The sequence below is a fragment of the Pseudorca crassidens genome, chromosome 16 (genome assembly GCF_039906515.1).
Source record: "Pseudorca crassidens isolate mPseCra1 chromosome 16, mPseCra1.hap1, whole genome shotgun sequence".
Lineage (NCBI taxonomy): Eukaryota > Metazoa > Chordata > Mammalia > Artiodactyla > Delphinidae > Pseudorca > Pseudorca crassidens.
The window spans coordinates 31519955-31543834 of NC_090311.1; the positions used below are offsets into that span (position 1 = coordinate 31519955).

At 35.4% G+C, this 23880-nt stretch overlaps 1 protein-coding gene across 28 annotated transcripts in view; it reads right to left on the reverse strand.

Moving 5' to 3' along the window:
- The window catches only part of ZNF518A (zinc finger protein 518A), a 65440-nt gene extending 55257 nt beyond the window's left edge, over window positions 1–10183 (reverse strand). For 4 of the 28 annotated variants that reach the window (XR_010935843.1, XR_010935842.1, XR_010935839.1 and 1 more), the window contains exons 1-2: window positions 9782–10042; window positions 7190–7275 (exon numbers count right to left, since the gene is read on the reverse strand). Coding sequence is in view for 1 of the 28 variants with exons in the window: in XM_067709873.1 (XP_067565974.1) it covers window positions 884–920 (37 nt within the window). In the remaining 27 variants the exon portion in view is untranslated. The other 24 variants (XM_067709861.1, XM_067709862.1, XM_067709859.1 and 21 more) reach the window with 20 other exon arrangements.
- Between the last annotated feature and the right edge of the window lie 13697 nt (window positions 10184–23880).

The window sequence follows — 23880 nt, forward strand, 5'->3', positions numbered from 1 at the left end:
GAACTAAAAAAACTCTTAGTTTAGCCCTATTTGTGACTCAGCATGTACCTCTGTAACCTAACTTGTCACATTAATTGTCCATACACAGTTAAGAAAACTGATTAGTCATTATTTTTTATAACTACTGCATTCCTTGAGTTACTGAATTTTTCTCTGCAGAGATAACTGAATGCAAAACAATCATATAAACATACAATTGGAGACAGAACAAAGCAGCATGCAGCAGGAAGAGCTTGCTGAAAAACATAAAGTTCTGCCTAAAAGGAACCTAGAATACACAAAATACTAAAACTCTTATTTTCAAAGCAGAACCTATTTTATTTTATTTTATTTTTTAATTGGGGTATAGTTGTTTTACAATGTTGTGTTAGTAGAAACTAACAGAACCTATTTTAATGTCCTCAAAATAAACTATTATCTTTTCATGACTTGGAACATTTTGGGCTTACTCTTTTTGTAGCTGTTTTAAGTTTTTAAAAAGTTTACCCCAGAAGCTGACACCTATCTTATTTTAAACAAGTGAAAAATAAATATTGTAGAAATTTATATTGAAAGTCAGCTCCCTTCAAATCATTGTGGTCTAATGACCTAACTTACCACAAAAAAGAGAAATAAAAAGTTAAGTATGCAAATGTGATCAGGTACAGATATAGAAATATTCAAAATGCTAGTGTACATGTAAGCCACATACCATTCAGGTAGACTTGTGACACTGGTATACAATTATGAAGGAGTTTAAAATAAAAATTAAAATACAGAAGCAGTTCCTGACTCAGATGAATCTTCTTTTTACTCTCTGAAACTATAACTGCTCACTGTACACACACACACAGCCCAACACATAAGATGCTTTCTGCTCCGCAATATATACACCTATATTTACCTTTGTTCATACTGTTTCCTTTCACCAGGCTTGTCATCCCTCTTTCTCTTAATTCAATTCTGGTCAAACTTCTTTTCTAATTCTACTTCCTGTAGGGACATGAAACATTCTGCAATACACACTAATTTCCCCCCTTCTCTGAATATTCATTTCAAGGATAGCCATTGCGCATCACTTTATTACACTTTTATCGATACATCATTTCATTTTTAAGTTTTACCTCCCAAGATAACTTATAAGCATCTTAAAAATAAGTTCTATTTTGTATTTCTCATTTATCCCTCTCAAAAACCAAGAAGACTGGGCACACAGGGACCTAACAAATTCTTAATTCATTTATTCTTTTATTTTCGTCTCTCCATTCCCACTGGCATCATCTTAGTCCACTGTCATCTCTAACTTGGATTAAAATAATAGTCTTCCTAACTGGCATTCATGCTTTCCCCTGCCCACCAACCCTTCTCTGAATCCATTCTCCACACAGAAGCAAAAGTGATCTTCTTAATATAAAACAGGTTACAGTATTCTCTGCTTAGAACTCCTCAGGGGCTTCCCAAAGCACTTAGCAAGCAAAATTTAATCTCTTGGCCAAGGCCTGCAAGAAACAGTGACATCTGGTCCTGGACTTCACTCTTCAACTTCATCTCATGCCACTCTTCCCATCTGTAAATATACTCCAGTAAGCTACCATATATAGACTCTCAGTTCCTCGATACTCCCTTCCTATCTTTCTTATCTCAGGCCTTTGCACCTGCTACTCCCTGCTTGAAATATTCTCTCTCCCATTCCTCAAATGGTTAGATCCTTCTTATCTTTTAGGCAGCTCAAATGTCACCATCTCAGAGAGGCTTTCCCCAACCTATAAGCCATTCCCTCCTCAAACAAAAAAAATTGTTCCCTATTTTAGCCCCTTGTATTTCTTTTTCTATAACATTTTCCCCTCTGGCAATATTTTATTTATTTGTCAATTTATTTTCTATCTGTCTCTACCACTAGAATAAAAGCACATAAACACATGGACCACACCTGTCACGTTGTTTGCTATACCACCAGCATCTGGCACAGTGCTGGCCTTGTAGCTAGCACCAAATATGTGCCAGCCTTTGTTCTAAACCTTGGGAATACAGCAGTGAATGAAACAGACAAAAATCCCTCCCCTCATGGAGCTAACACTCTACTGGTTATTTAGATAATATCAACACAAGTAAATTATATAATATAGTCAAAGGTGACAAATGCTGTGGAGAAAAACAAAGTAGAGAAGGAAAGGCAGAACCAGAGTTCTAATTTTAAATACAAAGTCAGGGAGACCTCACTTGAAATGGTCTGTTTTGAGCTAAGATCTTAAGGAGCTGAGGCAGACAAGCAGCATTCCAAGAAAAGAAAAGAAAGAGTAAGTGCCAACACCCTGAGTGTGGAGTGTGCCTAACATGTCCGGTGAACAGCAAGAAGTTGGTCAGTATGATGGGAACAGAAAGCACCAGAGGGAAAGCAGCCGGAGAAGATGAAATCAAAGAAGTAATGAGGAGAGCTGCTGGAGCATTTCGGGTAGAGAAATAACATGAGCTGAATCGTTTTTTGAAAAGATCACTTTGGCTGCTATGTTAAGAACCCAGTATTTGAGAGGGAGGTAAAAATGGAAGCAAGGAGACCACTTTGGAGACTATTATACGACAATTACCCAGGTAAGAGATGGTGGCTTGGTAGAGACAATAATGCATGGTCAGACTTTGAATATATTTTAAAGATAGAGCCTACAGGATTTGCTGACAGACTAAATTTGGTCTATGAGAGAAAGAAACACATCAAGGATAACTCTGAAAGTTCTGACCTCACCAACTGGAAGAAATGCGCTGCTCTTTACTAAGAAAGGACAGTGTGGGAGTAGTAGGTTTGGAAAGGATATCAAGAATTTGGTTTGGTCATGTAGAATTGGAGATATCCAGTTGACATCCAAATGGAAACATGGAATGTGTAACCGAATACAAAATACAGAGGTCTAGGTGTTAAGATAAAATTTGGGGAGTTATTAGTCTGCGTATATATATGTGTATGTATTTTTGTACATAGAACTGAATGAAAGGGGTAAGTAAAAAAAGAGAGAAGTCCAAGGCGTGAGCCTTAAGATACCCTAACATTTAGAGGATAAAGAAGAGAAGAGCTGGTGTGGCTAAAAGGAATGAGCAGTGAGAATGAAGGTAAATTAGGAGAGTGGTACCGTCAAAGCAAAGTGAAGAAAGTGGTTCCAGAATCATAATGATCAACTCTGTCAAATAAGATGAAGACTGAGAAATGACCCCTGGACTTAATGTCAAGAGTGCTGGTGACACTGATTAGAATGGTTTCAGTGGCTCACAAACATGAATTTAAGAGAAAATGGGAAGAGACATAGAGGTGTAATACAGACAACTGTTTCAAGGAATTTTACTACAAAGGACCAAGAAATAGAGGAGTTGGAGTTTTTTGATTTGTTTGTTTTTTAAAGGTAGAAGAAATTATAGTATGATTGTATGCTCATAAAAATGATCCAGTAAAAATGTTAAAATTAGTGATGGAAGAGAGAAAGAAAAGAAATGCAGGCAATGTCCTTTAGTAAGTGAGAAGAGATGCAATCTAGTGAACAAATGGAAGAGTTGAACTTAGAAAAGAACAAAGATAATTCACCTGTAGTTACTGGAGAGAAAGAAAAGGACATCAGCAGGTGGGTAGATGTTATTGTGAGAGGTTGTGGACAGAAATGCCTCATTTAAGTCTACGACAGGGGTTGGCAAACTACAGCCAACAGCCAATTCTGGCCTGCTGCCTATTTTTGTAAATTAAGTTTCATTGGAACACAGCCACATTCATTCATTTACATATTGTTTATGGCTGCTTTGGTGTTACACAGCACCTGATAGGTACAATAGAAACCATATGTCCACAAAGCCTAAAATATATACTACCTGGCCATTTATAGCAAAAGTTTGCCAACCCTGGTATACTGGAATCTCTGTTAACTCTTTGAGCTGAGGACCAGATAGAAAAGAAGAAACAAAGAAGAAAGAAGAAAAAGAGAAGAAGATAAACAAAGAAGAAAGAAGATAAACAAAGACCTAGGAAACAACAGCATTTAGTGAGAATGACACATTAACCTATACATCATTCCTAATACCTGGAGCTCTAAACAAATATTCTATGAGTAATCAAACATTACTTTAATTTCACTCCTTATCTCTTTTCAAATGTTTTTATAACTATCGCTATATTAGTTTTGAACTGGCTTTATCTCTACAGAGGAGGTATGGTTTCGCCACTGTACTAAGGGAGCTCTCAAAAAGAAGGAGGTAAGAAGAAATTAACTACATATAAAACACAGAACAGCATCGCAGGTTAATTACTTTTTTTTTTTAATTTTCAAGGTGGATGGTTATTAGCAACAAGATCTTTTCCATGACAAATAAATATACACCACTTGAATACACTTATTTTATATCTTAGCATCACAAAAATGGTATCACACTGAAAGAAATACAAACATTTTACTCAAAGAAAGCTCCACCTTACTAGAAAGAAGCAAAATTTCTGCCTGGCTTTCCAAATACCTCACACATAGATTTACCTAAAACAGCCAACCTTATATCCCATTACCTCTCATTCCCCCAAAATACAAATTGTTATTGTCAAACCAGTCTCTTCCCAATCTTGGATGAGCACTTAATCATTTTCAACTCCATCCATTCTTCAATTATTCTTTATGCCTATCAAAACCCAATTCATAAGTCAAAATCCATTTGAAGTTATATCTCGTTTCAAGAAACCTTTCTAGACTGGGCCAGCCCTCACTAATTTCCTCCCTATCAGAACTCAGACTTACAACCCATATGACTGTGCGTTCATTTAAACTTTTTAGCCATTTGTATTATGTTTCATGTATATTAATCTGGATTACTTAACTAAACTATAAGCACTTTGAAAGCAAAGAGCTCCTCTTATTCTTATATATTACTAAAAAGCTAAGTACACCACAGATTATTCTCAACACACGCTTGTTGATCTGTGTAACCTAAGTATATAAAAATGTGCTGTATTAGAAAAAGTCCACCATCCACTCAGCCAAGTATGTACAAACCTTGACTACCCAGGCAGGTGCACATACTTGTACATACTACTATGTATCCGATAAATATTTGTAGATTGAATGAAGGACTAAATACATGTATAATGAATGCATGCATGCATGCATGCATGAATAAAAGGTATCTTTTATAAGGCAGAGGGAAAGGGCAAATTATGTATGGACGTGAATGATCAACTTGAAGCTATAGATCTTAAATTCATAAAGGCCATATATTCATCAGGAGGTTTTCTGCTACAATCCAATTCAAACTAACTTATATGCAGAATTTTGGGCCAAGGGACTGGAAAGGACACCAGGGTAGCAGACAGAATCAAAAAAACCCCATAGATACCTCATACCATGGCTCCTGGGACTAAAAGTGGTACTCTACCTCCATCTATCTCCCATCTATATGGCTTCACTTTCACCTACTACAAATGCGGTTCTCATACACATAGGAAAGAATGTCACTAGCATCCTCCCAGATTAACAACATTAGAGAAAAGGGAGCATCTTTCTCCCAGCATTCATATATCAATTTCAAAGGATTCTGATTGGCTCTGCTTGAGTAATGGGCAATCACTGTTGCAACAGGGACGACTGGGCTTGCATTATAACACTGACTCATAAGACAAGACACCAACCACTCATAACAGGGGAAGGATGGTTCCCCAAACGAAGAGATACTGGGTTGACGAAAACAATATGTGTACACACATATATATACGTCTTCTACCAGCCACAACCTCCAACAACTCAATTTTAATTAGGAATTGGTGATGACTTTACCATATTTTGAAATTATTTGACTTCCTATAAAGCCAATATTTGTTTTCAGCTATTACCACTTTTTGAAATGAGACCCACATGAAACCCACTTAATTTTCCTAAGCTTCAAGTCATGCACCTGCATTCCAATATTCTGACACTGGTTTCATGCAGTCACACCAATCATGATTTTAAAATTTTAGTCAGATTTTGATTATAATTTTTAAGCTCAGATAATCCAAATCATTTTGATCTGTTACCATACAGCAGTCTCTTATTTACTTCGTTACACGTGAAGCTTTCATTGTTCACCATGTTACTTTTTTTGAGTAGTTTGGCTCAAACTTAGCAAAGAAAACTCTTAGCACTCAGCATTTACTTTCTCTGTTAAGGAGCAACACAGTACCCATGTGAATCTCACGGTAAGAGATCAAACAAATGTTATATACGAAGAAATGACACATGTAAATGAACATAAATGATAACCTTGTATCTCAACTTAGCTTTGTTGCTCTCTTACTGTAGTTGTTATATTACCTTAACTTTTAATAAAATAATTTGTACCTTTGTGAAAAATGGCCTGAAAAAAAAAATCCATCTGCTAGTAAAGTTCACAGAACATGGTTACAATTACTAAAGTAATAATTTAAGTTGGTATAGTCTACTTAAATTATTTTAGTAGTTACATACACAATCTTATTCCTAACTTAGGGTTCTACTTATGGGTATACATTTGGTGAGGGGAATTATATGATACTGTGATATCCCCAAATCTATCCAACACAAACAGCAAGAGGCACTTGTGTTTCAAGGATAAATATGCCACGTTTTCGTACAAGGGTAAAGTATTTTCCACTGAGTGCAAAGCCTTCCTTATTATAACACCATGGATTTGTTGGCAGGCATTTTTCCTTCTTTTTGTCCAAACCAGGATATTCAGACGACTGTTTCCAGGAAACAAGTCATAACTTCTATAGTGATTCCTAAGTCCCTTTTCTGTCTCACAATGCAGATATCATTAATCACAATACAAATATACATTAGATAATTTTTATTTAGGTGCATTACTTTGCACTTACTAGAGCAAAACAGAAACACTCTTCTGGCCATTTATACAGCTTCAAAACATCTTCCTACCGTATTTATCTCCATCATCCATTACCTAGGAGCCCTTAATGTCATCTTTATACTTAGAAGGATGATACAGTTAAAATCATCTTTAGATTTCTAATGCAATGTTGAAACATAAACTATGAAACAAAAAACTACTTTTTTTGCTTCCATTAAAATGAAAACCCACATGTATTTTATTTAGGCCAAAAGTAAAACTATAACTTACGGAAATTCATATATAGGTAACTATTCCATTTTGCCCAATATTAAAACATATTAACTTACTACTTAATAGACTATGTACTATAGTACTTCAATCTTCACCATACCTCTTTCTTCAAGGAACAAAAGGCACACAATTTAATGCTTGGACAAAGCCACAATCAGGAGCAGTGATCAAAAGAAGAGATGATATCTGGAAATGAAGACCAAAATTTTAAAACTTTGACTGCAAAAACTGTCAATAAAATGTTTTTAAACTTTTGATTCAGTTATGCTTCATAGTCAATGTATGTGTATAAATTTAGAAGAAAAAAATCTCTCTGCACTTAAGACAAATAACCTACCATTGACACCCAGTGATAACATGTCATCAATTTACAAGTCACAAAACTCAAAGCTTAGAAGGGAGCTTAGAATCAATCTAATTCAATATCTTCATTTATTACATGATAAGGAAAATGAGTCTTGTCTAAATTCACAAAGCTAGAACTAGAATCTGGATCTGATTCCAACCTAGATATCCTACCATGATAATGCTACCTCTTAATACTCACTTCTGATATCTATGGTTCCATGAAAACTGCTCACCATGTGAAGCCAATACCCCATATAGGACCGAAATACTCATAGCCTACACATCTGATATAAGATAACTAAGAATACTTCCAACTTTAACTCTTTTCTTTTGCTTATAGTGCTTTGCCAAAAAACTTTTAGTAGAGTAACTGAAGGAAACTGGGCAAGGTCCAAGTCTTTTATCTTTAAAAAAAAAAAAAAAAAAGCTGTATTAGGTGATCTACAGTACACAATGCCTTAACAAAAATAAACAGTAAACAATAAAAGTATATTGAAAGAGCATGTTTAAAGTATATTTTAAAGTCAAACTGTAGAGTTATGCTAAAATATATCCCCTCTGGAATGTTTCAAGATATAAAAACTTTGGGATCACAACAGACTACACTATTACCAGACAGGATAGGAGAAGATCTGAAGTGTGATGATAAACATCGCAAGCATTTAAAAGTTCATACATTATCAATGTGCAAAGTAGATATTCACTGTGGTTGCTGTCCTTTTATCCTTCCCAAATAACAGACATAAAACGTTTTGAATTGATACTTGTACTTACTTTTCGTGGCAACAACAAGGAAATATTTGGATGTACAGAACAGGTGTTAGATACCTACATTTTTCTCCCTCCCAACCCTTTTGTTAATTTTCTAGATCTAGGATTCATCTTATTTATGAGAATTTTAACAAAAATCAACATGGTCTACTATGCTTACCGTCCTCATGAAATGCTAACACCCTGAAAAAAGTTAATACAATGCAATGTCTTAATGAATTTCAGGAAAATTCAGTTTTGCTGAAAGATAATGAACCCATTTCTATTGACTTGCAGTTAAACTCTGAAAAATGTTAGGGTACTTCACAGAATCCATTTAAGTGATTTCTATCTGTTCAACTTGAGTACAATAACTTTACAGTACACTCAAATCAGATCCCTTCCTGCATGAAAAACAATTCAACCATTTCAGTAAACTAGGCCTAACACATAGACGTTCAAAGTTAACGAAATTCCCACCCTGATGTACAGTTTGGTGGTATGTTTCATCATCATGACAACCGCTCAGAGTTCAACACTATTATGTATTCTTTAAACATTGACTTATTTTACTTTTCTAGTGTTTTTTTAAGTTTTGATATCCAAACATACCCAACGAATGTTTTCGCTAAAATTGTTCACAAACACTAAACGCCCCCAAATTTAAACCTAAAAAGAAAACTGAACCTGGACTTTTGCATTCAGAACGTTAAAGCTACCGTATTTGTTTCATTGGTCTACTTAAGAGCTATAACATTTTACCTTACATACATTCATCCTATATATTTTCAATTACCATAGCCATCTAGGAAGAGACTGTCTACTACTTGACAATAAGGACATCATGTTAAGAACAGACTCAAAATGGACCCTACAAGTAAGAAAGCCAGTTACAAAGAAATCCATCTGCCACTGGGTGTGGTTGGGGTCTGCACGGAAGAGCGCCCTTGGCCAACTCTGGAGGAGGGCGCGCGCGCCAGAGACTTGAGCATATCTGCAACAACAACAAAAAGACCTCCAAAGACCACAGACTGAACCCACAATGGGGACGCCGTCGAGTCGGGGTGCCGTGGACCTGCGAACCTACAGCTCGAGGGGTGCGGTCTGAGGGGTGCCCAAGCAGTCTCCACCAGCCCCGGTACGCGCCGAGTGGGTGCTTCGAGCGCCGCGCGCCCCGCTCCGTCCCAAACACCGCGCCCGATCCGCCCCTTCCTCCGGGGCTCGGCTGCCCCTCGGGCTCGCGGAGGCACACTGTGCCGCGCTCCCGCTCCCGTTCCTGGACTGTGGGGAGAGTGCGGAGTTCAAAAAGCCTCGACGTAAAGCAAGCCCAGGCTAAAGGACTGAAGGTTAGCTCTGGCAGCCTAGGAGCGCCTAGAAAAAGGACCGACTTCTCTAGAAAAACTTTGCGACAAGTTAGGCGGAAGCGCTGAATGGCCGGGACTATTTAACAGACGCTTCCTATCACGAGAGGCGGAACCCTGAGAGGGTTCGGGGGGTCCTCCAGCCCCCACAAACTCGCCCTTTGCTCCCTGGCTGGCTCTCTATAAGTCCCGGCATCCTAACAGGTCTGGGCGGCCCCGCTCACGGGGAATACCTGTCGTGGTCCCCATTGCCTGCGAGTCCCTGATGGCGGCCATTATGCTTCCATCCGGGTATTGCCGAAAAGCCGATCGCAGCACTACCGGGAGCGCTCGCTGAGGCGGAGGGATTCGTGCCGCACCTGAGGCGAGCGGAAGAGGACGGAGGCCGGCAGGGTCCTCCCCCCACCCTGGTGAGTCTAGGCCACGGAGCTGGGCTCGCTGCTGACCTCTCGTTTAGCGCGCTTCACGGGTGCCTGACACGGCAGTGGCTCGCTCCCCCCCCTTGGCTCACCAGCAGCTGGAGAGAGCCTACTTTCAATGGAATGAGAGACACACCTCCATTCTATGCCCTTCAGAGAAGACATCAGAAGCAGGAACTGTGCTCTTGGCAAACCCTTGCTTGACTGGGAATGGTCTCAACCCTGAGATTTTAATCATTTCCGGCTTTGCAAATGGCGTCTCCCCCACTCCTTCCTTTTGACATGGCAGGGTTTAGCAGCCATTGCAGCCCATGTCAACGAAGGAAGCTGCCACAAGCAGCGCTGGAAGACATATTGAACTCCAAACATGTACATATTTAATAATTGATCTGAAAACCATCGTTCAACAAGAGAGGCTCTCATCCCCATCAAAGGAATCTTTTCCAACACTACACACAGGGCTGACAAAGAGGTCAATTAATATGATTAGGTTTGCGCCAGGGGCCAGTATGTCTCTTCTATCCTTTAGCGGATTTCTGAAATGAAATTAATTGACCTTACTTTTTTACATAAATTAACCTTCCTTGGGAGGGGGTGGGGGTTGTTATGGTGGCAACTTTTTTTTAAATGAAAAAAATAACGTGACTGGAGGGGAGGGATATGCCAAAATATTAAAAGGGGCAGTGAGATAGAATTTTTGTCTTCTATTTTTTATGTTCCATATGTTCTTAGGAAGTATATATGCCGTTTGTGATTGAAAAAAAAAACTTTTAAAATGTTAAACATTTTTCACTGTCTTAGAGTATGATTTGAAAATGTTGACATGTAACCATACACACGATTTTCTGCATCCTTTAATAAAAATGTACTCTGTGGAATCCTCACTCTGTCTTTAAGGAATTTTCTTATCACTGTCTACTGGTCTACATAGTTCAAAAAAAGGAAATGAGGGGTAGTACACATTAGGTGTGTTCATATATCTTGTACTCGTATGCCTGTATAAAACACACAAGGAGAAATCTTACATAAACACCTAAAGGAATGCCAATATGGAATGAAGAACATGTTTACAAAATGGATTTTGTTTTGCATTAAACATCCTCCTCCTCTCTCCTGTCTTTATTTCCATGCAAGTCAGACATGCACATACATCACAGAGGAAAGAGAAGTAGGATTTTTTTTAATAGCAAAAAAGATGATGATAATTGGGAACATGAACAGTTATTTTGTGTTTTGATATAATTTTTGTTTTTCACATTAAGAAATTTCACCCCTTTTCTCTGCAGTACATACAACTTCACCCTTGCATTATACATTCACCTAAAAAATCTTGCAAACCTGCATATGTTATGAAAGAATTAGATTGTACGTTTATATCGGCCCCAAACTTGTCTCTTCCCTCTTTTCTTCCTCCATCTGTATCACACAACCTCCATCCACTCTCTTGCCCTCTTTTTAGAACATTAAGGTTAGCACATAAAAGGGAACGAAACACAAGGAAGGAAAGACGATGGTTAAAAGAAAGAGCGAGAAAGAATACAAAGAAGAGGATATTGAAACATAGCTTAAGAAAGGATTCTGGATTATTCTATACTTCACAAAAATAGTTAACATATAAGTGGAAATTACATGTCACTATAGGGATTCACACCTTCGAATCATAGATAACATCATACCACAATAAAGTTATAACAAGCTTATATATGCATTTACAAAAATGTAAGCACGCTTTTAGTTGTAGCTTGTATATCATAAGCATTATAAAAATGATAACTGTTACAACCATAATTAAAGAATTAAATGATATTAATTTGGAGAACAATTCTCTTTAAATGGCTGTCTCCTTTTTGCTGATCTCTCAAGTCCACACACCCTACCTCCAAAAATATAATCAAGTGTAACCAGAATTGGAAAAATAGAGATACCAAGAGCCTGGGTGATCTAGCTTAAAGTGCTCACACTTCTTGGTTAAGAAATTATAGGTTGATTACTCTCTTCAGTTTATCAAACAAGTGTTAGTTGAACATGAGCTTCAAGTATCATCCTTCCCAATGGCCTCTGCAATGTTTGTTATTCAATATTTATTCAGCAGACATTTTCTTGAACACTGTTTATGTGCCAGAAACTGTGCTAGTGATAAGACATGACCCCTCATGGAGTAACAATTATGATGGGAGATTTTTGATACCTAAAAGATTTCATGATTCAACACAGCAATTACAAAGGTGGGATTTCAGACACTGTGATAGGTGATGAGAAAGATATTTTTTAGGGTAGGCATCCCTGCCAGTTTCCTCTCAACTCAGACCTCCTAGATGACCAAGACTTTGGATATGCTATTTCTATTGTTTTTATTAAAGATAGTAAAGTCTCTCTTAATTCTTTCAGTGGATAATATATTCAACTGTGAAGAATGTTAAACTATATAAACTATATTGGCCTTACATAAATATTTTAGGGCACCTTTCCCTGTCTTAGAGAATTATGTAAAATTCTAAGATTCACTGTATCCCGAAGGCAAGAGAACAGAGGGCTCAGATAACTCAAGGCCTTGCAAAACTAAAAAGAGGGAATTGAATGCTAGTTAATTATATTTCTTTTAAGAACAAACCTGGTACATATATATGTTATATATACTCCTTTGTATACTTTTATATGAATAGTACATTTCATTACTTAAAGTTTTAAAAAAATAAAAGTATAGAGTTTTCCTTTTCTTCTTTCTTTCTTTCTTTCTCTCTCTCTCTCTTTCTTTTCATTGTTGTTGGAGATTAAATACTACGTAAATTAATTTGATGTTTTGTGGAAAGTTTTTTTTTTAAAAGGGTAAACCTAATTTCTGTGAGACCAGTGACACTGCATCATGTTATTATCTCTAAATTACACTTAAGAACTTGTAAGAGTAGATTATTATGGCTCATTACTCCAAAATTTCCAAGTTACATCCATCTGCACATTTCTCTAACTCCTCTCTTTAAAAAAATAAAAGCCTAAGCCCAGGTTGTTTACTTCTTTTAATAATGCCTTAATACTGCTATATATGATGCCTCAGAAGTCTTAAAATTGTATTAATGTTGTGGTTCATGTTCTGTTTTTGTTAATGTCGTTTGTTGGGAAAGTGGAGGATGTGAGGAGACAGGTCCTTAAAGTATATCCTGAAATGTCTGATGGAATAAATGAGAAACAATTATGAAATTTAAAAGAACCAATAACTCATTTCATTTAGCTTTACATGCCTTGTTCCTATTGACATTAGAAAATGTCAAGGTGATGAGGAAACCCTGGAGAACTAGGATAGCAAAGGATTTAAGTGTATAACACAGCAATAGGAAGAGCATAATTTGTCAAAGAGGGAAGAATTAAGTGCAAAGGAGGCAGAAAAGCTCTATTCTAAAACTTTACATATATGTATGGAAAGATATCAGTTGGAAGTTGGAAACACAGAGGAAACCATGTGGATGAATATAAAGGCACACAAAAACACAGCTAGGATTGATATGAGAATAGATTCAGAAAGCCTCGGAGAGATGGAGGAGATAAATGATACTATCAAAGTATAAATTACAAGAGTGGCCCAGAGTTCAGTAATCATTTTGGAATGCCTGCTAAGGGCCAGGGGATACAAAGACCTGCTCTTGCCCTCAGACACAAGGTTCATCTATGTTGAATACAGGGACCATACAACTCAGTTTGCCCTGGAAAGCCCTGATTAATGCCTGCTTTCCCTAGCTCTCACTCTTCCAGTCAAAAGTGTTCCAGTTTGGACTATAATTGTATGGTCTACATATGGTCTGTATGATAAAGGGAAAGTGCTGGAAATCTTATCTGTTAAGAGCAAATAATCTCAGAAATGTTTGACTTGCTTTGCTCTTGCTCAGAGAAACTAAACAATTCTTCAGTGGAAAGAAAGAAAGCAGAAACAGGAATTATTAAGGTGAATTAGGGCTAATCAACAAAAAGGAAAAAGTTGTTCATGATGTGATGGGATGAGTGGATTGGCCACAGTGATCAGAAGTGGCTTTGTGGTACCTGGTCTCTCATCTCTGGGGTTCTTTCATTCCTCTCTCCTTAAACTCACACTCCAAGGAACACACACTAATGGACACATACTGACTATATGTTTTCAACCTGACCCAAATACACATTACCTGAAAGAGGAGCACAAGCTCCCCAGACACGTGAAAAGAAAAATTAACAGAAAGAAAGATACCAAACCAAACAACATATACTATATAATGAAGAATTATTATAACAGAAAGACAAATGTTTTAAAATAAACATGCTAAATATACTTAGATGAGGTAAGATAGTACATAAAGAGATGAGGGAAGATAGTATATAAAGCAAGAGCAAGAAATCATTGGAAAAATGTAGAAATATAAAAAGACAAGAGCAAAATTTTCTGTCTTATTTTATCAGGGAGAAAAACCTATTCCAATAAATTTCTCCTTATATTTTATTGGCCAGGACTGAGTAACATACTCTCCCCTGGAACAAAGGAAATGGCAACGGAAAACAGGATTGTTGTGATTGATTTAAATCAATTATGATTTATACCCTGGGAATGGGCAAATTGCCACCTGAGAAAAAATAGTAGTTAACTAGCAAGGAGGAGGATGCAATGAAACTTTTGGTTTGCAGTGGAAGATGTTTGGCATTTGCTACTATCAAAATAAGAGGGAGAGATAACCAGGAATTATGGAAGAACAAAAGAGTACCTATAAAGTAACCTTAGCAATTCACAGGAAATACAGAGGAACATATTAAACTACACCATGGGTATAAAATCTGCTATGAGCTTTAGGAAACTGCACAGGATAAATGACTTGTTTTCTCAACCAAACAAAAAATTGCAAGAAAAAAAAAAGAGAGATGGAAGGGATATCTATAGATTAAAAGAGACCTAAAATGCTTATCAATCAACTGCTATATGTAGAAGTTAGTTATTTAAATCCTGATTCAAGCCAAAAGACAAAACACACGTAAGACACGTCTGAGACAATTGGAAATTTGAAGACTGAGAATATTTGATGATATTAAGAATTGTCTTGTTAATTTTTTAGGTGTAATGTATATACTGTTATGTTTTAAAAGTTTATCATTTAGAGATACATGCTGAAATATTTACAGATGAAATTGATAATGTGTCCAAGATTTACTTCAAAATAAAGAGGTAGAGGTATACGTGAGGGTATGGATGAGATAACATTGGCCTTGAGTTAATAATTGTTGGCCCTGGAAGACGGGCATAGAAGGAACCATTATAAAATTCTGTCTATTTTTGGTATATGCACTACATTTTTATATTTTCCATAGTAAAATATTTTTTAAAGTTGTTACAAAGGGAAGGAAGGGAAGCTGAAGGAGAGCCTATAGTCAAGACATTTTAAATTTCACTGATTTCCTAACAGTGGGGGAAACTTGGAGGGAAGACTAGACCACAGCAGAAAAGGGAGATACTATCCTGAGAGTCTGTTTTCCATTTACTGAATAAATCAACTGCGAGAGAGAAATATCTCCATACACCATAGGTCTTCACTTTAATTGATCCTATCACCAATATGGCCAATGTTCCTCAAAAAACAAGAAACCAGAGATATGCAAAAGGAACTGGTCCTTAGGACAAAGGGTGGAGATCCAATGGATTTAAATGAAAAAATGCCCAGATGGACACTGAAATTACACCACTGCCTTTTCCCCCCTCTAGTGAAATGGAAGGATTCAAGAAAATTATCATAGAGGTTGACATTTAGGGTCTTTCAGTAAAACTCTAAGCCTCCTCAATAAAGTCCACTAGTCATAAGCAACCCATTCAACACTCAAGTGCCTCACCTTTAAATATAAAAGCTTTAGGGAGCCAAAAATAGTCAGAAATTTAAGAAAAGCTTACAAAAACATAGACTGTTTTTTGTAAAAACAATATCGAAAACAGAAAAAGTAACTGAAGAAGAGACTCAATGCGGCAAGCAGAAGAAAGCAAAACAAAACAAAAGCACTATTATATCTCCAGATGGATAAGAAAATATATTGTATCTATGAAAGAAGAGCAGAAATACTATGAAAAAGGAATATCCTGAGGCCAAGAAAGCACTCTTGAAAATTAAAGGTGTACTCTTAAATATTTAATAAATAGTTTTGAAGATAAAATTCTAATTACTGCCCCCCAAAACAGAAAAAAAATTCAGAATTAAAAAATCAAAAACATTAACAAATTAAAATCTAACATGCAATTAATAGGCATTCCAGAAAATGAAAAGAAATCATTAAGTAAAAATTATAAGAAAATGCCCCAGAACTGAAGGACACAAATTTCCATACTGAAATTACTCACTGAATGCCCACCAAAATGACTACACCAAGATATATCATTGCAAAATTCAGAAAATCAGGATATAAAAAGCCTATAATCTTTCAAAGAGAAAGAGTAGGTCACATGCAAACGATTGTAAATAAAAATAGAATCAGATTTCTCAATGATTACACAAATGGCTGGACATAATTGAAAAAATATCTTCAAATTCTGAATACCTTCCAATTTTTTTTCAACATAGGGTTCTACAACCAGTCAAACTATCAACTAAACATGAGAGTAGTGTCAAGACATTTTCAGAAAGGGAAATTCTCCAAAATTTACCTCTCTTGCGGTAGTAAACCAAGAAAGAGGAAGACATGGAAACCAGGACATAGGAGACGTAAGTCAGGAGAAAGAACAAGAAAATCCTAGTGTAATAGTAAAAGAAAGTCCCAGGAACAAAACAAAATCATCCACTGGATCTGTGGGGGAACTGTGATAGCCTCAATTTACTCTGGAAGAGAAGGCTTGTAATCTATCATATAAGACCTTGTTCCATTCCATAGGGCTGAGATAGGCTGAAAAAGACAGCTTCAAAATAACTAGACAGGAAAAAGTGAGCAAAGAGTGAGAGAGTAAGAGCAAGCAAGAGAACAAACAAAAGATAAACTTCTCACTGTATTAAATTAAATTAAATTCCAAACCTCATAAAGTAATCTAATGTTATGAAAGTAGCCTATAACATCAAACTTCAGAACATAAATTCACTCTGGAAGAAAATGAACTGCCTCACTCATAAAAGCAAATGAAGAAATGATGTTATTAAAAAGAACAGGCAAACAATTATGAAGCGGGAAGGAATGAAACACAAATAGACTGATGTTTTGAAAGAATCGATTTAAAATACAATTAGATAATCCTGGAATAGCCATTGAAATAACATGATACAGACTGGATAAAGTCTACAGCAGCTACAATAGAAAAGAAAATAAATGTGAAGAAAGCTCTGAGGAATTTCCCCAAAATGCAGTAAAGGGAGATAAATACATTAAAACATGTGAAAGAACAGGTAATAGATGTGGAGAATAAACTGAGTGTCTCAAACATATACATCTGTTGGAGGAGTACAAAAAGTATGCATGTGTGTTAATGGTGGAAAAGCAGTATTTGAAAGATAAAAGCTGAGCATTTTTCTGAATTGAAGAAATATGAGCCCTTCATTTAAAAATGTACCACAAACCATCAGTAGGATAAATAAAAAGATACCTGGATACACCATATTGAAATTTTAAAATATGAAAAGTAAAGAGAAAATTGCTTTAAATTCTCAGTGAGATAAGACAGATTAAATACAAATGACTGACAGCCCAAAGACAGAATTTTCAATACTTTAGTAAATGCCATAGACAATGGCATGATTTTTGAAACGTTAAGAGATGGTGACTGTCAACCTAGGATTTCATTTCTAGCTAAACTAGCATAATGAGGGCAAAATAAAGACATTTGCCATTATATGAAGATCAAGTAAGCTTATTCCCCATATATCCTCCCTAAAAGTACTATTAAAAGAATGAATTTTAGCCAGAAGGTAAGTAAACCTAGAGGTTTGAGATTTAACAAAAATGGTAAGTTCTGAAACTTACAATGTATTTCTGTAAATTAATAACTCTTCAAAAAAAATCTTAGCTTTGAAAAAAATCTATGCAACAACTACAAGATTGGTGTTCAACTGATAAAAGTTATGTTGTATTCAGAAGATAGAAATACTGAGTAATTACACATATTGTCAGAAAAATTGTAAAATTAAGGGTTACTATGAAAAGAATAGATGCATTCCATCGTTTCCAAACCAGAAGAGGAAGTAAAAGGCAGTAAATTTTTTTCAATCCAACATAATGAAGGAAAAAATAAAGATACAATGATAAAAGGTGGTAAATAAAAAATGCAAGTACTATGGTAACAAATAAGTCTAAATATATCAATAATCATTTCAACAAATTAAGCTTGCATATTGAAAGAGAGATTCTCAGAATATATCACAAAAAACAAATTTCATCTCTATGCTGCTTACAAGAGAAAATGTAAAACAAAACTATGAAGTTTGAAAGTAAAGGATAGAAAGATACACCAAGAAAATATTAAACTAGAGGAAGACAGGTTTAAAATATTAATATGAGTCCAAAATATCATTTAAAGACAGAGTTGTAATAGGGATTTAAAAGAGTCACTATATGTAATAATAAAAGGAACAATCAACCAAGAAGGTATAACAATCCTGAATTTATACATAACAACTTAAAATTGGAATTTTTAAAGCAAAAACTAACAATTAAAGAAATTGAGAAATCCACAATCATAGAGAGAGATTTTAATACCACTCTATCAGAAACTGATAGGGCAAGCAGAAAAAAAATTAGGAAGGATAGAGATTTAAACAATAAAACCATCAAGCTTCATCTAATTTATATATTCCTGCACTTAAAAAGCTAAGAATAGAAAAACGGAATACAAAACTTGAATACATTTTAAGACACAAAGTGCTAAAACATTTCCTAGAATTAATACCATACAACCTAATGATTCCAAAACTAGGATAAAATGACAATATAAATAAGGTTTCATTTCACTTCACATCGTAGTGAAATATGCATATTAAGATGGGTATTTTCTTTAAAATTTTCAAGATTAATGAAAAATTTTAAAGAGAAAAACTAGGGCTTCCCTGGTGGCACAGTGGTTGAGAGTCCGCCTGCCAATGCAGGGGACGCAGGTTCGTGCCCCAGTCCTGGAAGATCCCACATGCCGAGGAGCGGCTGGGCCTGTGAGCCATGGCTGCTGGGCCTGCGTGTCCGGAGCCTATGCTCCGTGGCGGGAGAGGTCACAGCAGTGAGAGGCCCGCGTACAGCAAAAAAAAAAAAAAAAAAAAGAGAAAAACTAAATATTAAATACAATTCAAATACAGTAACCTAAAAACATATGTTATAAAATAGCATGCAAATAATTAATGAGAACCTACTGTATAGCACTGGCAACTCTACTCTGTGCTCTGTGGTGACCAAAATGGGAAGGAAATCCAAAGAGGGGATATATGTATACCCATAGCTAATTCACTTTGCTGTACAGCAGAAACTGACACAGCAGTGTAAAGCAACTATACTCAAAAAAAAAAAAAAAAAAAAACCATAGTATGCAAAACACAATTTTTAAAAAATATAATCATTAAACCTGCCTATCATTCAAATACAAATAGAGTGGTGACAAAAGATAAGCTATTGGAAAATACCTGAGCAGCTACCTCAAAATTGATAAAATTTAATTTAAATGAAAAATAGAAAATGAAGTAACATTTAATAATTTTTAGAAAGTTAATTATACCAGGATGGAAAATGGCAAGAAGGGAGTTAAAAGTCATGTCAAATCTTTTCATCTGTCTCCTTCATTGTCAAATAATACTATCTCCATGTGATGATTCTGAGTCTAGAATTTTAATTATATGTAAACTATTATAGTCTGTTTCAAAGAAAACATTTCCAGTAAAGTTTTAATATTCTTTAATGTCATCTCATGTAAATGAGATTCCACAGAAAGTCATCCATATCCATTTCAGTGTTGTCCTGTTCATATTCCAGTTGTTATAAGTCTTTGACCTGGAGTAATAAATAATCTTAAAATAGAAGATTTGCTGTGTTGATTGCCATTTTCATCTTGCTCTTGAAGAATATGGAGATTTCACAAACATTTGTTTAATTCAACATTTTAATGAGGTATATCTCTTTCTGGAAAGAGATGATTTTTGCAGAGCCAGTGTTTTAACCGTAAACTTCATAGTCACATTTGTAGTGAGTTGTATTTTATAGAAACATGCTTCAGTGGCCAGCTTTTCTGTAAGAAACACTGATGTTTTCATAAAAGTCATATTGAATCTGACTTCAGACAGAACACATTTCAGAATTTAAATACATTAATGTCTTCTGAATTTTTTTTGTAGATTATATGTGTAGAGAAACATCCCCCAGTACCAAGTCCTGAAAAATGCTGCCTAAAATTTCAAAAATAGTTTAAATTAAAAAAAATATTGCTGATCAGGTAGAGAGGTAAAAAACTCAAATAGAGACCAGAGCAAAAATGACTCCACAGGGATAAACAAGTACCAGAGCCAGCAATTGTCCTCAGTGCATCTGCCATAACGTGGCTGCCAAGAACTGGTGTTTTTATGTAGCTATTGCCCAAGAAGAGTAAGTAGTTCATGAAAAATGTTTTCACAAAATATTTTTTAAAACATACAGAGAAATGCACAAATAAAAAAGGTTTACTACAATGAATTTTCTCAAAGTGAATATATATAATCACGACATAGGTAAAAAAATTGCCAGGACTTCAGAAGCCACTCTCATGCCTCCTCCGAATCATTACACACTCTCCTCTTCCCAGAGGTAATCACTTTCCTGACTTTTTTTTCTCGTAAATTAGTTCAGCCTGTCCTTTTAACTTCACATAAATGAAATTATAAAGGGTGATTGCGTGCTTGTGTGTATTTATTCATTTATCCATTTTCTTGTGTAGCATGAGATATTTTAAAATTGCTATAAACTGTTACATTGTAAGAATGCACCATGATGTATTAATCCTTTCTATTGTTGATGGACAATTGGACAGCTTCCAATCTGGGATAATTACAAATAATGTTTCTATGAACACTCTACACGTGTCTTTTGTTGTACATGTGCACACATTTATGCTGGATATATACCTAGAAGTGAACCTAGCAGATCATATGACTGTGTATATTTATTTTTAGCATATATTGCCAAATCATCTGTAAGATGCTTATACTAATTTGCATTCTGACCAGAAACATACGAAAATAGTAATGGTTCCACATGCACACAAATACTTGACAATGTAGTTAGATTTGTATTCTACTACTTAATAAAGAGGTTGAGCATCTTTCTATATACTTATTGCCTAGGTGGATTCTCTTCTGTGTGGTGTGTAAATTTTTATCCATTTTTCTATTTGGTTGTATGTCTCATTGATTTACAGGAGGTTCTTTGGATATGGTATTCTGGATATGAGTTCTTTGTAGATTAAATATGTTGTTAATACAATCTTCCTTTCGTGGCTTGCACTTTCAATCTCTTTTTTTCCAACTTTATTGGGGTGTAATTGGTATACAAAAAACCTTTAAATAATTAATGTATACAATTTGGTGATTTTGGACATATGTATACATACACTCATTTATCATCATCACAGTCAAAGTCATAAACATATCCATCACCTCCAAAGATTTTTTGTGTATCCTTTTGTAGTTTTGTTGTGTTTTGTGATAGGAACACAACATGAGATCTGCCCTCAACAAATGTTTAAGTTCACAATACTATACTGTTAACTATAGGCACTATGGTGTACAGCAGATCTCTTGAACTTAGTCACCTTATATAACTGTAACTTCATACTTATTGAACAACAACTCCCTGTATCTCCCTCCATCCCCTGGTAACTACCATTCTATTGTCTGCTTCTATATGTTTGACTATTTTAGATGCCTCATATAAGAGGAATCACGCATGCAGTGATCATACTCCTTTGTATAATGTCTTCTAGGTCCATCCATGTTGTCACAAATGATAGAACTTCCTTTAATGGTATCTTTTGATAAACAAAACTTTTAAACTTGTTAATATTTCCTTTTAGACTTGGTGCCTTTTTGAATGCTGTTTAAGAATTACGTTCCCACACCAAGAAGGAAGATATTTTCATATATTACCTTCTAGAAGTATTATTGCTTACTTTTCACATTTAGAAGTAGACATTACTTCATTTGTTTGCCCTAAAGATATCCAATTTGCCCAACATTATTTATTGAAAACACAGTCCATCCATTACTGTTCTACAGAACCACTCTTTTCATAAATCAAGTGTTCACATAGATGTGGTCTATTTCCAGACTGTGTCTTCTGGGCAATTGTTCTACTTCTCTATACTTGAATCAATAGAACACTGTCTTCATTACTGTAACTTTATGTAAGTCTTGATATATGATGAGAAAGTCTTCCCACCTTTTTCCTCTTGTTCTTTCAAACTGTTGTGGATACTCTTGGCCATTTGTGAACTTAAATCTATGGTATTACTGTTTTTGTTGTTGTTTGTCCTACATTTTCTGTGGTCTTTCTTCTCCTTTTGTATTGATTGGTTGTTTTAGTATTCTTTTCTGTCTTTTATCAACTTGGTAGTTATTTATTCTTTAATTCTCTGTAAGTGCTTTACCCGTAGCCTATTTTATTGACCCTTGACTTATTAGTGTCTAACATGTATTAGTACTTCATCCTTTTCCTGGACAATGATAATTCTCTATATATTCTAACTGCCAAAAGACTTTGTTATTACTTTTTTATACAGACATAATTGATTCAGATTTATTTACCTTCATAATGTGCTGCAACTCCAAGCTTCCAGCTGGGATTCTTTTCCTTCTGCCTAAAAGGAATACCCTTTTTTTGTCTTTTAGTGGGGGTTTGCTGGTGATTCATTTTTTTCAGTTTTTGTGTCATTGAAGATGTATTTATCTCACCTTCATTACTGAAGGGTATCTTGTTTAGTATGGAATTAATTATAGGTTGGCAGTTATTTTCTTACATCATTTTGAAGATATCTTTAAGTTGTCTCTGGCTTCCACTGTTTCTATTGAAAAGTCACAGCTATCTATTCAATCTTTGTTCCATGGAAAATAACGTGTTCTTAAAATCTTTGTAAGGAGACAATTTTGCTTTAAAATTTCCCTTTGTCTCGGACTTCAGCAGTTTGGTTCTTAAGTGCTTACTATGATTTTCTTTCTTGTATGTAAAAACAACCCCTCAGCTTTTTTTTTAATGAAAAAAACCCCTCAGTTTTGGAATTTTTTTATGTATTAGCTATTTATAAATGCATAAAAAATTGTCCAAAGCTTAGCCGATAAAACCAATAAATATTTAACATCTTATATAGTTTGTGTGAGGGATCCAAAAGCAGCTTAACTAGGTAGGTCTGGCATGAAAGCCACATTGCTTTTTATGACATAGTCTCAGAAGTTACACTCCCTCATTTCCACAATATCCTATAGGTTACAGAGGCCAACTGTATTCAGTGGGGGAGGGGGCTACACAAATGTGTTAACACTGAGAGAGTAGAATAACCGTAGCCCATCTTGGTGGTTGGCTACCACATTCTACACTCTGCTCCTTTCATATGCAAAACACACTCATCCTCAAAAGATTCATCCCATTACATCAAGTCCAAAATTTTATATCTACATCAGGACTAGGTAAGCATGAGGACTAGGTATGCACTGGTGGTTCCAATATATGAACCACCAGTGGGGATATTTCCACCATCTGTTTTTTTCCACCATCTGGATTTTGGTAATTTGGACCTTTTTTTTTTGTTTATAGCATGCCTCATAATTTTTACTGGATACCAGACATCATGTATTAAAAATGTATGACACTATCTCTTTCCTGTGCCAATTAAGTTTTCTTCTGGCAAATAGGTATGGTACAATAGATCATCTTAATCCTATCTAGGCTTGGTTTTAGGCTTTGTTAAAGATGATTTACTTTTTGCCCTTACTCCTAAGATATGG